The 13,214-nt window shown below is 48.1% G+C and overlaps 1 protein-coding gene across 1 annotated transcript in view; it reads right to left on the bottom strand.

Annotated features, from left to right (window-relative positions):
• The window catches only part of Trpm1 (transient receptor potential cation channel subfamily M member 1), a 74,259-nt gene that overhangs the window by 47,434 nt on the left and 13,611 nt on the right, over window positions 1–13,214 (bottom strand). Inside the window, exons 2-3 of the mRNA XM_070043104.1 lie at window positions 3,188–3,267; window positions 1,042–1,237 (exon numbers count right to left, since the gene is read on the bottom strand). Coding sequence (XP_069899205.1) covers window positions 1,042–1,237; window positions 3,188–3,267 — 276 coding nt within the window. The remainder of the gene's footprint in view (window positions 1–1,041; window positions 1,238–3,187; window positions 3,268–13,214) is intronic.

Raw genomic sequence — 13,214 nt, 5'->3', positions numbered from 1 at the left:
GGAAGTGGGTACTCAAAAGGGGTGCGGTGGGGTCAAAGGGAAAGGGGTGAATAAAGAAGAGGGGGGCAAATGCAGTCAAGATTCCAATGTGATGCTGGGCGCCGGTGGCTCACGCCTGTCATCCTGTCTATTCAGGAGGCTGAGATCTAAGGATCACAGTTCAAAGCCAGTCCAGGTAGGAAACTCCGTGAGACTCTTATGTCCAATAAACCATCAGAAAATGAGAAGTGGTGCTGTGGCTCAAGTGGTAGAGCACTAGCCTTGAGCTGAAGAGCTGAGGGACAGCGAGCAAGCCCCAAGTTCAAGCTTTCTTTTAGTCAGTCATAAGACTGACTAAAAACAAACAAACAAACAAAATCCAATGTGGGGCTGGCAATGTGTCTTAGTGGTAGACCGCTTGCCTAGCACGTATGAAGTCCTGGGTTCAACTCCTCTGTACCACATACACAGGAAAGGCCAAAAGTAGCGCTGTGGCTCAAGCGGTAGAGTACTAGCCATGAGCAAAAGAAGCTCAGAGACAGTGCCCAGGCCCTGAATTCAAGCCTCAGTACTGGCAAAATAAATACATAAATAATCCAACGTTTAGCCTACAAAATGAAGACGAGGGGAAAAGTGTGTAGGAGGGGATTGGTGGGTGAGAATGTTGAAAGGGGTGACTTTGATCAAGATATATTCTATTCAAAAACTACTTCATTAAATGGCAACCCTTTTGTACAATTACTTAAAGAATGAGTGGTACAATGGAATGTATTTGGACGCTTGGGCCAGAACAAGATTGAAGAGACACTGCATCTTCTTCAAAATAATATCCAGTTTCCAAGTCTGATGGTTAAAAAAAACAACAACACAAAAATAAAAACCCAAGCATTGATTCATTTCCTGGCTCTGCAGTGAAATGTCTAGAACAATGGAACCATCACCATGGGGAAGACCCAGGCATGGGAAACCTGTGGCTTGACAAATCAGCGCCAAGAACAGCTAGCTGTGTTCCCTGGGGACCACTCCCTCTTTCCATGGCACCGTGGGGAGGTGCCCTCTTACCATGGCTTTATTGACGTATCCGCCACCCTGGAATTCAAGAATCCCATAGGAATCCGTTGGGTAGCTCTGCGTGTGTTTGCCAACGGACCATTTTTCAGGCTGAACTTCCACCTGTTTGTTTTCCTCCCCATTCTTGCTGGGAGTTGCGCTGGGCAGAGGGGGAATGTGCTGGTTGGTGAACTGGCCACAGCAACACCTGGAAAGGAACACAAAGTAGCTAGCAATCAGTGCCTCACGCCTGTAATCCTGTCTACTCAGGAGGCTGAGATCTGAGGAGTGCAATTTGAAGCTAACCTAGGTAAGAAACCTTGCCTGAGACTCTTATCTCCAATTAACTACCCCCCCCCAAAAAAAGCCAGAAGTGGAGCTATGACTCCACTGGTAGAGCACTAGTTTTGAGCACAAAATCTCAAGGACGGTACCCAAGCCCTGAGTTCAAAAGCCCCAGAACTGGCGCACGCGTACACACACACACACACACACACACACACACACACACACACAAAGCTGGGCTGGGCGCTGGTGGGTCATGCCTGTAATCTTAGCTACTCAGGAGGCTGATATTGGAGGATTGTGGTTCAAAGCCAGCCCTGACAGGAACGTCTGAGAGACTCTTATCTCCAGTTAACCACCAGAAAACCAGAAGTGGCGCTGTGGCTCAAGTGGTAGAGCATTAGCTTTGAGCTGAGGAGCTCAAGGACAGCGCCCCGGCCCAGAGTTCAAGACCCATGACCACCACCACCAACAACAAAAAAGCTGACATTCTAGCACTTGAATCATGACATTTCTGGCTTTTTTGGGGGGGGGTGTGGGGGGTGGTTAATTGAAGATAAGAATTTCGTGGACTTTCCTGCCCAGCCTGGCTTTGAACCATGGTCCTCAGATTTCAGCTTCCTGAGTCCCTAGGAGTACAGGCATGAATCACGGGTGCCAGGTTTACATGCATAAATTTTCTCGAATGGAAATTTCATTTGCTGTCTGAGGCCATTTATCTTGAAGTCCTTTCCTAAAATATCTTTAAGTGGTTGTCCACGTGGGTTTCAATTCCACATGTCCGTGTATGAGTACCAGGCTTCTCCATCAATGCTTCCATTATTCTCTTCAAGTATATTTTTACATGGGGATCTACAGAGTTGTTGTTTTGTTTATCTTATTCCTATTTGGGGGGGACACCTAGGGGGGGCACAGAAGAGGCCTGTGTGGGAGTCCCTCAAGCTCTTCCACCCTTTCGCTTCCTCATCCTTAGTTACATATGAGCTGCAGCACTAGCAGGTGCTGAGGGGCAGGGGAGAGGCACTGCCATGGATAGTTTCTATCAAGGAGGGTGGGGGTCACTAAAATACAAAGGAAGACATTAAAGTGCAATGAAAGAAGACTTTGGTGAGCACTGATATTATGGCATTGGTTGTCTTGGAAGATAATCTCTGGGGTTCAAGCAGGGAGAGATGCCTGTAGGGTAGAGTCAGGGGAGGGGGTGGGGACAGGGACGCTGGGATTTAAGGTGTCCAACAGCTCGGAACCAGGCAGTAGCTACGCATCTGTGCCCTGTGCATCCCGGATCCCATGATCTTGTTTGGCTGGATTTCATGGGTGAATCCAGGGACAAATCGCATCTCCCCCGTTTCACATTCAGCCTCTTCGCTTCCTCCCCCTGGAGATGAGAGGTTTTAGCTAAATTCATCTCGGATGGCTTGGGTGATTTCAGAAGCTTACGGCAGATGCATTTGCACAGAGGTGAATGGGACTGATTGACATTTTGTGCACACGTTAAGCCTTTTCATAGAGTTCTATTGAGTGCGCTTAAGCACTCCAATCTCTCCTGTGATAGAAATAATTCTTTGTCTAAATAAATTATAATGCTCTGTTAAAGAGTCCCAGAAGATAGGCTAGGAATCTGTCTACAAGCCTCAGGCCCTTGATCTCCCTAAGACTTAAGAGGTGTGCTGTGGGGCACATCTGGTTTGGAGAGTCCCCATTAGAAACTCTTTTCCAAGGCTATTTGCATCTTCTCAGAGGTGCTTATCAGCCCAAGGATTCCTTGTTAATGACCCGTGCAAGGACTCCCTTCTCCCACAAACACTAGAAGAGCCATTGCTAGGCAACTGATGGAAAAGCCATCAGGTCTCAAGTATGGCTTCCAACCTACCTGTTAGGGTCTTTTGTGCTGGGAATTATAAAAATACATTCACGTTTGCAAAAGGTTCTCTCGATCCAAGCTTTCTGACCCTAGAAGAGAAAGAAATGGAAATGTGACTGATAACTCATGCAAGTCATCTCTAGAGCTCATGTTGATTTTTATTTCTTTTCTCTCTCCTCCTTCTTTTCTTCTTCTTCTCCTTCTCCTTCTCCTTCTCCTTCTCCTTCTCCTTCTCCTTCTTCTTCTCCTTCTCCTTCTTCTTCTCCTTCTTCTTCTCCTTCTTCTTCTTCTTCTTCTTCTTCTTCTTCTTCTTCTTCTTCTTCTTCTTCTTCTTCTTCTTCTTCTTCTTCTTCTTCTTCTTCTTCTTCCTCTTCTTCCTCCTCTTCTTCCTCCTCTTCTTCCTCTTCTTCCTCCTCCTCCTCCTCCTCCTCCTCTTCCTCCTCCTCCTCCTCCTCCTCCTCCTCCTCCTCCTCCTCCTCCTCCTCCTCCTCCTCCTCCTCCTCCTCCTCCTCCTCCTCTTCCTCCTCCTCTTATTCTTTTTGTTTAGGTCAGACTCTGGGACATGAACCAGTACCTGATGTTTTTGCTCATTGGCTAACTCTCTACCGACTGAGCAACACCTCCAAATCTTCATGCTGATGTTTTTAAATAATTAAATTAACATACTATTCACAGGAAGACTTCTCATGACATGTGTTTATACAGAGTTTTGGGTTTTCATTGTTTGTTTTGTGCTGGGGGATCAAAATGTTAGACAAAAGCTCTAACATCAAGCTCAATCATGGTGGATGCGAATATTTTAGGATCTCTCCTCTTGTGCATTTATGGTTCCCGTTTGCTGAACCCTATATGCATCTTGTCTGTGTATGCGCACGTGCACACACACAATGCTGCCCCATAGTTTATTCGCTCAAGGCTAGCACTCTACCACTTGAGCCACAGCTCCACTTCCAGCTTTTTGCTGTGAATTAGAGTTACAGGTCTCATGGACTTTTCTGCCTGAGCTAGCTTTGAACCATGATCCTTAAATCTCAGCCTCCTGAGTAGCTAGGATTCTGAGCTAGGTAGGAGCCACTTTTCAAGTAGAAAGACCCAGGGGTCCCCCCTCCCCCCAAAATATGGAAGCAGAACACTTGCTGTCTAGAAAGAAAATGTGTTTATCCCCTTGTGCACTTCATGCTTCACTTCCTGGCAGGGAGAGCATGTTCATGCTTGTTTATGAAAACAAACGGCACGCCACACTTGGATGGGTGCTACGGGATTTGGACTCTGTGTCCACTAAAGAACTCTGTTACTCTTGTAAGGAAGAAGCTTTTCACAGAAACATAAGAGGGCCATTCTGAGGCTGCTTCCTATGTATGAACAAGTACATGAAAACATAGCAGGTAAAAGAGCTGGGCTTCCAATTGTTGGAGAAAAGAGTTACAGAAAAGTGGAGAAAAGGCAAGTGAACCCAGTAGCCATGAACTGAAATTAAAACCATCCACTATGAAGAAATAGCTATGAAAACAGAGATAAGCTTGTGTATGAGTCCTCTCTATATATACATATCATATATATATATATATATATATATACATGGACACGCATGCATATGTATGCAATTATAACATGTTGTATGTTCCAGGCTCCCCCTTCATCCTCCTCCCTCTCCCTTTCCCTTTCTCTCCCTTTCCTTTACCTTCCCCTCCTCTTCCCTCCTCACTCTCTTCTCTCCCTCAATCTGTTGACCCTGTCCCCTGGTCCTGCCCCATAATATCTTCCCTCCAGGTCCCTTACAGCCACCATAAAATAAGAAAATAGTGACAGGTCATGGCCCAGACACCCATGCCAGGACAGGTTGGGAAATCAGAAAACCAAGCTCCAAGGCTGGGAGACTCTTATCATGAAAAGCCAGAAACGCCACCTGCCCTGCAGGTCCACCAGGTGAAGCCTGGATAGCAGTCACGGACCCTTGGCTTGTATGGCTGTCCATTCCCAGGTGGCGTCCAATGGCTGCATCTCAGGAGTGTCCCCAGTTTGCTCCATATGCCCATGTAGGCCAGCTGTGACCTTTCTGGAGGGCACGGGCCCTGCCTTCCTCCTTCTGAGTTAAAAAGGAGGATTTTTTTAAGGGAGTGGCTGGTAGCCAGTCATTGCTTGTGGCCATGATCAAATGCAGCTGTCACCCACAAGCCTGCTTCCCCAAAGATCTTGTTTGAGCCGGGTACCAGTGGCTCACACCTGTCATCCTAGCTACTCAGGAGGCTGAGATCTGAGGATTGCAGTTCAAAGCCAGCCCCAAGCAGGAAGGTCCATGAGACTCTTATCTCCAGTGAACCACTGGAAAACCAGAAGTGGTGCTGTGGCTGAAAGTGGTAGAGCACTAGTCTTGAGTAGAACAGCTCAGGGACAGTGCTCAGGCCCTGAGTTCAAGCCCCACAACCCACAATGACAACAACAACTTCCTTCCAGAAGTGTCTGGAGTGATCCTGACTGGAGCACACCCCAACCCACCTCTTTAATAACTGAATGAATGAATGAATGCATGAATGAATGAATGCATGCATGTGGAGCAATGCTACCTGCTCAGCTCCTGCTAATACAGCAGCCTCCCCCCTCTCCGACCCCCCCCATGACAAAAGGGGGCTGAAGGAGATAAGGAGATAAGGGGAGACAGCCACTGGTTGGAGGTGACACTCATTCCTCTTCCTGGAGAAAACAGAGACCTTTGAAGCCTGCATGTTCTTCTCTTCTGAGAGACCTCGGAAGAGCTGAGCCCACCCAGTGGAGCCTACGCCCCTTCCTCTATGAAAGATAAGGCCCTGAGAAGGTGAAGGCCTGGAGGACTCTGGAGCAGACTGTGCAAGAGACATGTGTCCCCTTCCCCAGGAACGAGGAGGTCATGTGACTCGGCCGGATGCCAGAGCAGCTGAGGCTCGCCAAATGGACTATGAACGAGTGACCTGCAGCCGGAGCTACCGATTTCCAGGCCTCATTCTTGCTCTCCTTCACTGAGAAATCTGAACTCTCTTCCTCTGCCTCCTTTTCTTTCTCTTCCTCCTCCTCCTTTTCCTCTTCTTCCTCCACCTCTTCCTCTCCCTCTCTTCTTCTTTCTCTTCCTTCTTCCTCTGCTCCTCTTTCTTGTCCTCTTCTCCTCTTCCTATCCTCCTCCTCCTCCTCTTCCTCTCCTCCTCCTCTTCCTATTCCTCCCCCCTTTTCTCCTCTTCCTCCCCCTTCTCTTCCTCTCCTCTTCCTCCTCCACCTTTTCTTCCACCTCTTCCTCTCCTTCTTGTCTTCTTTCTCTTCCTTCTTCCTCTGCTCCTCTTTCTTGTCCTCTTCTCCTCCTCTTCCTATCCTCCTCCTCTTCCTCTTCCTCTTCCTCCCCCTCTTTTCCTCTTCCTCCCCCTCCTCTTCCTCTCCTCTTCCTCCTCCTCCTGCTCTCCTCTTCCTCCTACGGCTCCCCACTCCTCTTTCTCCTCCTCAGCTTCCTCTCCTCTTTCTCTTCCTTCTCTTCCTCCTCCTTCTTCTCTTCCTCCTCCTCCTCCTCCTTTTTCTCCTATTCCTTCTCCTCTGCCTTCTCTTGTTCCTCTCCCTCCTACTTTTCCTCCTTCTCCTCCTGTTCTCTTCTCCTGGGAAGCAGATCCAATGTAGCATATGGCAGTTTTCCTTGTCTGGTATATGAGTTGGAGGCTAAACCAATCCACCAATGGCTAAGAGGCTTTTCCTCAGTTTCCCCTGTCATCTTACTCTTACTTTCAAGTAAACTTTGTGTCGACTTGCACTCTTCCTGCTTCCCAATCCTCTCCCTGGCTTCTGGCCTCTGGGGAGTCTGTTCCTTCTGTTTTCAAGGACTTCGGCTGCTGTAACAGCTTCTCACCCTCTCTGCTTGCGTACTGTCTTTCAGCTCTTGGTGGGATTAAGACAAGAGCCCTAAACCGTCTCAGAGGTAACCCAGGTCAACCAAGGAGAGTCCCTGCTCAGCCCTGCAGAGTTCAGTCCCCGGTAAACAGGCAAAGGTGCAGAGAAAGGCAAAGGGCAGAGGCCCCCCGCCAAACATTCCTCCACCCCATCAGGTCACACCCCGGAACCCAGTAATGTGAACTTTGTAACGAAGAACTACAAAACCCTGAGCTGGTACTTCCTGACCTCTTATAAATTCGTCATGCCAGCTCCAGAGTTACAATAGACCTCCACAGCGGAGGCCCTGGGGTGTCACCCGCGCTGTTCTGATCAACTTTGTCCTGTGAAATAAAAGGAAGTCAGGGAGGAAGGGGTCCTGGAGTGGATTATAAGCCCCTGTAGACCCCATTTCTTTAGGGGAGATATTTCCTCTTCTGTGAACTATTTCTAGATTTTCAGCTTTCCTTCCTTCCTTCCTTCCTTCCTTCCTTCCTTCCTTCCTTCCTTCCTTCCTTCCTTCCTTCCTTCCTTCCTTCCTTTCTTTCTTTCTTTCTTTCTTTCTTTCTTTCTTTCTTTCTTTCTTTCTTTCTTTCTTTCTTTCTTTCTTCACTCCTAAGACTTGAACTCGGGGTCTGGGGGAGCTGGGATTATAGGCAGGAGCCACCAGAATCCACCCACAAGTAGACTTTCTAGAATCTGTTTTCACACATGGATGAGTCCATGTGGAAGGAGAAAGAGGGAGCACCAGGTAACAGGGGGACACTAGGAGCACAGACAGGGACAGGGCAGAAGGAGGGACGTCATCTAACTTCCAAACAGAAACGCTGCCTTACTACTAGACAAAGCTCTGTTTACTCCACAGCTCTGATTCTTGGGCCCAAAAGAACGGTTCAACCCCACAGCAAAGCGACCGATCTGTGTGGACAGTTTAGCCAGAAGAAACCAGTTGTTTCTGTGTGTATATTTAGAGCAGATGACTCAAAACTCTCACCCACCCATGAGTAGCCCACACAAAGGGCTGGCTTTGACCCTCACATAGAAAGTGTAATTAGCGGCCATTATTAACCCAAAGGGGAGATCATGACTCTAGCTTTACTTCGCTTTTTCTTGTGGGGAGCTGGCAGACATTCCTGTACAGCTGCAGGTGGCTGCGGGTCCCCCAGATTTTCTGCATTGATTGGTGGATCTCTGTTCTTGTTTGGCTGGTGGGGAGATGAATGGGCACGTGGGCTGTCTCCTCCAAGGGCCCCACCCTATCTGGGGCAGCTCCTACACGCCCGGGAAAGTCTCCCCAGCCAACAAACTGGCACAAACCATCTTTCCTTATGTGCACAAAGGATTAAGCCCCACAATCACCGCTTCCTGCTCCACCCTCCTGCCTACTCACCCCTCCTGCCGCTAGGACGTCTGGCCTGGACCCAACAGGCCATTTCTGGGTGGAGAGCTTGGACTCCCTGCTCTGGGCCTTTGGGGACATGTTCAGGTCAGACACAGCCTCTCTGTCCCCCACTGGCAAAGCAAGTCCTTCGCTCTGCAGAAGCATCTGCAAGATGAGGCAAAGGACCGCCCTCCTTTCTGCAGGCAACTGTGACATTCAAATGGCCTAGAGTTTGGAAGAGCAGTGAAGTCCAATTTCCCATCACAGCACCCTCCCCCCCCAAAAAATCACCCCAAAACCAAAACAACAACTGAAAAAACAACATCAGAAGTTGCCAGCTGACTCCTAACATCAAGCGTTCCTGTCTCCCTGGCCCACAACCCCTTCCAGCTCAAGGGATTCAAAACAAAACTCTTCAGACTGTAGCCTCAGAAACTGAGGTTGAGGGAAATGACAGCTTTCTGTTTTCTTTTTTTATTTTTTTAAGAGTTGAAATATGATCCACAAACCCTAAAGTTCACCTTATTTTTAAAAAAAAAAAATTCTTTGCAGGATTGGGATTTGAACTCCGGGCCTCCTGTTTGCTACAGGGCACTACCACCTGAGTTCATTCTCTCCAGCCTAGCTATTTTAGCCAAGTCGAATGAGCTTTTCAGCCCAGGCTGGCCTCAAATGGCAATCCTCCAGATTTCAGCCTCCTGATCAGAGCAGCTAGGATTATAGGGCTGATTTACTGCCCCACCCCCCAGCTCAAATTCACTTTTCAAAGTGCACCGCTAAGTGAGTTGTTTTTCTTTCAGTATAGTCCAGAGCGTGTGTAACCACCACCCCTGTCTCATTCCTAGCATTTTCATCGTCCCCTAAAACAAAACCCAGGTATCTATTCCTGTCCCTTTCTAATACTTCCCCCTTTCTACCTGGCCACCAGGCATCTGCTTTTAGTCTCTATGGCTCTACCTCTTCTGGATCTCACATATGAGTGGAATCATAGACTTCATGGGCTTTGGTGTTAGGCTTCACTCCCTCAGCTTAGGGTTTTCCAGACTTGTCACGTGGTCACCAGTGTCAGTACTGAATTCCTTCTTATGCCTTAGTAATAATCCATTCCAAGTATTCCAACGGAGTATTAACTGGGTTGTTTCCATTCTGGGGATACTGTGAACTGGGGTATTATAAGCTTCCTGTTCTTTTTAAAGGAAATGCCGCATCGCACTGAGAGGGGAAGGAAGGGAACGTATTAACTTGTTCATGACCAGGTGAGGACAGGCCAGGAGAGGTGGACATCTGATCAAGAAGGAAGGGCAGGCGGGGCCCAGCAATGCTGAGGGACGTCCTGGGGTTGCTTCAGCGCCTGCAATCCTAGCTACTCAGGAGGCTGAGGTCTGAGAACTGCTGTTCAAAGCAGCCTGGACAGAGTCTATGAGAATCTTATCTCCCATTGATCAGCAAAAGCTGGAGGTGGAGGCATGCATGACTCAAGCGGTAGAGCACCAACCTTGAAGGTTAAAAAAAGACAAGGGAGAGTTGGAAGCCCAAACTTTAAGCTCCGCTACTGGCAGACACATTTTAAAAAAATAAAATAAAAGCATTTTCTAAAATCATCTAATGTCCCAAGTAAGATTTCAGTGTGAGAGAACCTGTCTTATTTTCCCTCGGTTCAGAGTAAGGCCCACAGCACCTCGTGGGATAGCTCACATGCCGTGGTATTTCTTGGCAAAACAAATAAATGAAGTCACAAAGAGCCCGACTGAATCCCAAGCTAAGAGTAAAGAACCAAGCAAACCCAAACAATCTCAGCGCTCACATTTGACGAGTTCACGTTTCCGATGACATTTTCTGGGCCCTAAAATAAGCCATCAGAAGTGATCCATCTCCGTGACAAACAGAACTCCAAATGCCACGATAGAAAACTGCAGCTCGATCGTGGGCAGAAAGATACTTGGTGAACATCGCCAGACACCACTCTTCCCCCAAACCAAGACGACATTCTTCAGAACCACTCCTGGACAGGCTGAGACTCCTCCCTTCATATCCATCTCAGAGCAAATCTGTCTCCTCTTTCTTCTCCCCATTCTCTTCCATTCCTATCCCTTGTTAGCTCAATATTCCTGCAAATATTAACATCCTTATCTCCCTCACTAGTTAAGTAAGTTTTGTTAAGGGATATATGTGTGTATTTCCTGTAATGTATTAAAATGTATTTATTACAGAACTATATTGAAAAAGGAAGCTAGGGACCAATGGTTCACGCCTGTAATCGCTTAGCTTTGGTGCATTTGGCTGTCAAATTTAAAATGCACTCATTCTGTACATAATCATTGTTACCCTTTCTGTTGTTACTTCTGAAGTGACTTATTAGACAGATGCTGGTGACTCACATCTGTAATCTACTCAGAAAACTGGGATGTGAGAATCGTGGTTCGAAGCTAGCCTGGGCAGAAAAGTCCATGAGACTCTTACCTCCAATGAGCTGTCAAAATCTGGGAGTAGAGCTCTTGAATGCAAAAACTCAAGGATAGTACTCAAGCCCTGAGTTCAAGCTCCACAGCCAGTATAAAAAAAAAAAAAGTGACTCATTGTATTTCATCCTGAGGCTAGATTGTGATTTATATTTTGGGCATTCAGATTCTCCTATGAGCTGTGCAGATTTGGACACACCATTGGGATGATTCCTACACATGGAATTGTTGGTCCTTAGCTCATATTCCTGAACTGCCTTCCACTGTGAAGTGGGAGCTGTACAATTATTTCCCTATGGCCTTGGTAGTTAAAACATTGTCTTATAGCTGGGCGCTGGTGGCTCACACCTGGAATCCTAGCCACTCAGGAGGCTGAGATCTGAGGATCGTTGTTGAAATCCACCCCAGACAGAAAAGTCTGTCAGACTTTTATTTCCCATTAACCAACAAAAAGCCAGAAGTAGAAGTATGGCTCGTGTAGTAGAGTGCCATCCTTGAGTGAAAAGGCTCTAAGTGAGAGCGAGAGGTCCAAGTTCAAGTCCTAGTACCAACACACACACACACACACACACACACACACACACACACATACACACACACACACACACACACACGACCTCAGCTGATAAAGGCTTATATGTACAAACTCCTCCCTGTATGGTCTTTAATGTTTTGGAAGAAGGCACATCTAAAGACGTTGATTTACCCAAAGGAAAGAAATGGAGGGAGAGGGCTGGGAAGGTGGCTCAGTGGTAGAGTGCTTGCTCTCATGCATGAGCCCCTGGGTTTGATTCCTTAGTACCACATAAACAGAAGAAGCCAGAAGTGGCACTGTGGCTCAAGTGGTAGAACGCTAGCTTTGAGCTGAAGAGCTGAGGTACAAGGCCCAGAGTTCAAGCCCCACGACTGACCAGAACAAACAAAAGAAATGGAAGGATAATGCTAAAAAGCCATAGGTAAGAAACTGAGCGCTGGAGCTGGGACCTCTGAGCAAATCCGGGGGCCCCACCCTCATTCTGCACATAACCATTGTTAGCCTTTCTGTTGTGACGTATTAGACAGAAACTGGCCCTGCGAAGAAGCACAGAGCATTCTGAGCGTTCAGTGACAGGTGAACAGAGTGTCGGTCATCTTTCCCCCCATCAGCCTGTTGGGCCTATTTTAGGAAGACCCTTCTATAACACATCATACATCCTGCTTCGATTTCCCAAAAGTCTCATCCAAGCCAACCTTTGCAGGAAAAAGAACGAGAGGCCCCAGGAATGGAGCTCTACACCCGCACTTACCTGCCATCAGAGGGAAGTGGGAAGGGAACAGCTTGGTCTCCTCCAGCCTCTTTCTTGGGCCTGGACAGAAAGCTGGGAGAAGAGGGCCTACCCTTTAAACAGAGCTGTCCACACGAGGAGCATGTGAGCACCCGTGGGCCAGGCCCTCATGATCACCGGGGAGGCAATGGTCCCATGACTTCACTCCCAGGCCAGAAAAGGAAGCCAGGGCTCCCAGCGTTCCAGGCCACACCAAAAGCAGCCTTGGGATCTGAGAGAGATGAACAGCCACAGCGATCCCTTTGAAGTAACTCCCTCGCCCCACCCCCTACACCTTCCAACCTCCCAACCTCCCCCCCCCCCCTTGCTTCCCCACTAGAAATGTCAGCTTGGCTTGCATAATTGACACAATTGGATATAATCAGTCCTTTCAGAAGCCCTAACATCAAGCGGACAGTGCCTAGGCCTTGATGAGCCACAGAAAGGAGTCACGTGGCACTAATGATTACCGCGACCCTTTTAAAGTCGTCTGAGGTCCAGCCAGTGGTAGAGGGGGATCCAGCTGTCAGTGCCGCAGCGTGAACCCCACATGACTCTCAGCCCTGTCTGGCGCCTCTAAACTCACACTGACCCTACCCTGTCAGCAGCCTGCCTGGCTGTGTCTACTGTCACCCCAAAATGGCTATGGAGGGGAATTTGAGGATTTGTCTTCTAGCTGGAAGGAAAGCACCCAGCATGGAAGTTTACTCCATAATTACTCCATAATTCCCCCCTCTCTTTGCCACTCATGGGGAAGTCCACAGAAAAAGGGCTTGGGCCAGATGCCAGTGGCTCGTGCCTGTAATCCTAGCTACTCAAGAGGCTGAGATCTGAGGATCACTGTTGGAAACCAGGCCCGGCAGGAAAGCCTGTGAGACTCTAATCTCCAATAAACTACCAAAAAGCCAGCAGTGGAGAGGTGGCTCAAGTGGTAGAATGCTAGCATTGAGCAACAAAAGCTTGAAGGCAGTGCACAGGTCCTGAGTTCAAGCCCCAGGACTGGCACAAAAAGT

Source organism: Dipodomys merriami, unplaced genomic scaffold (genome assembly GCF_024711535.1).
Source record: "Dipodomys merriami isolate MVZ:Mamm:240054 unplaced genomic scaffold, mDipMer1.0.p SCAF_33, whole genome shotgun sequence".
NCBI lineage: Eukaryota > Metazoa > Chordata > Mammalia > Rodentia > Heteromyidae > Dipodomys > Dipodomys merriami.
The sequence above is the reverse complement of the archived record's forward strand: the minus strand, read 5'-3'. Positions and strand labels throughout refer to the sequence as shown.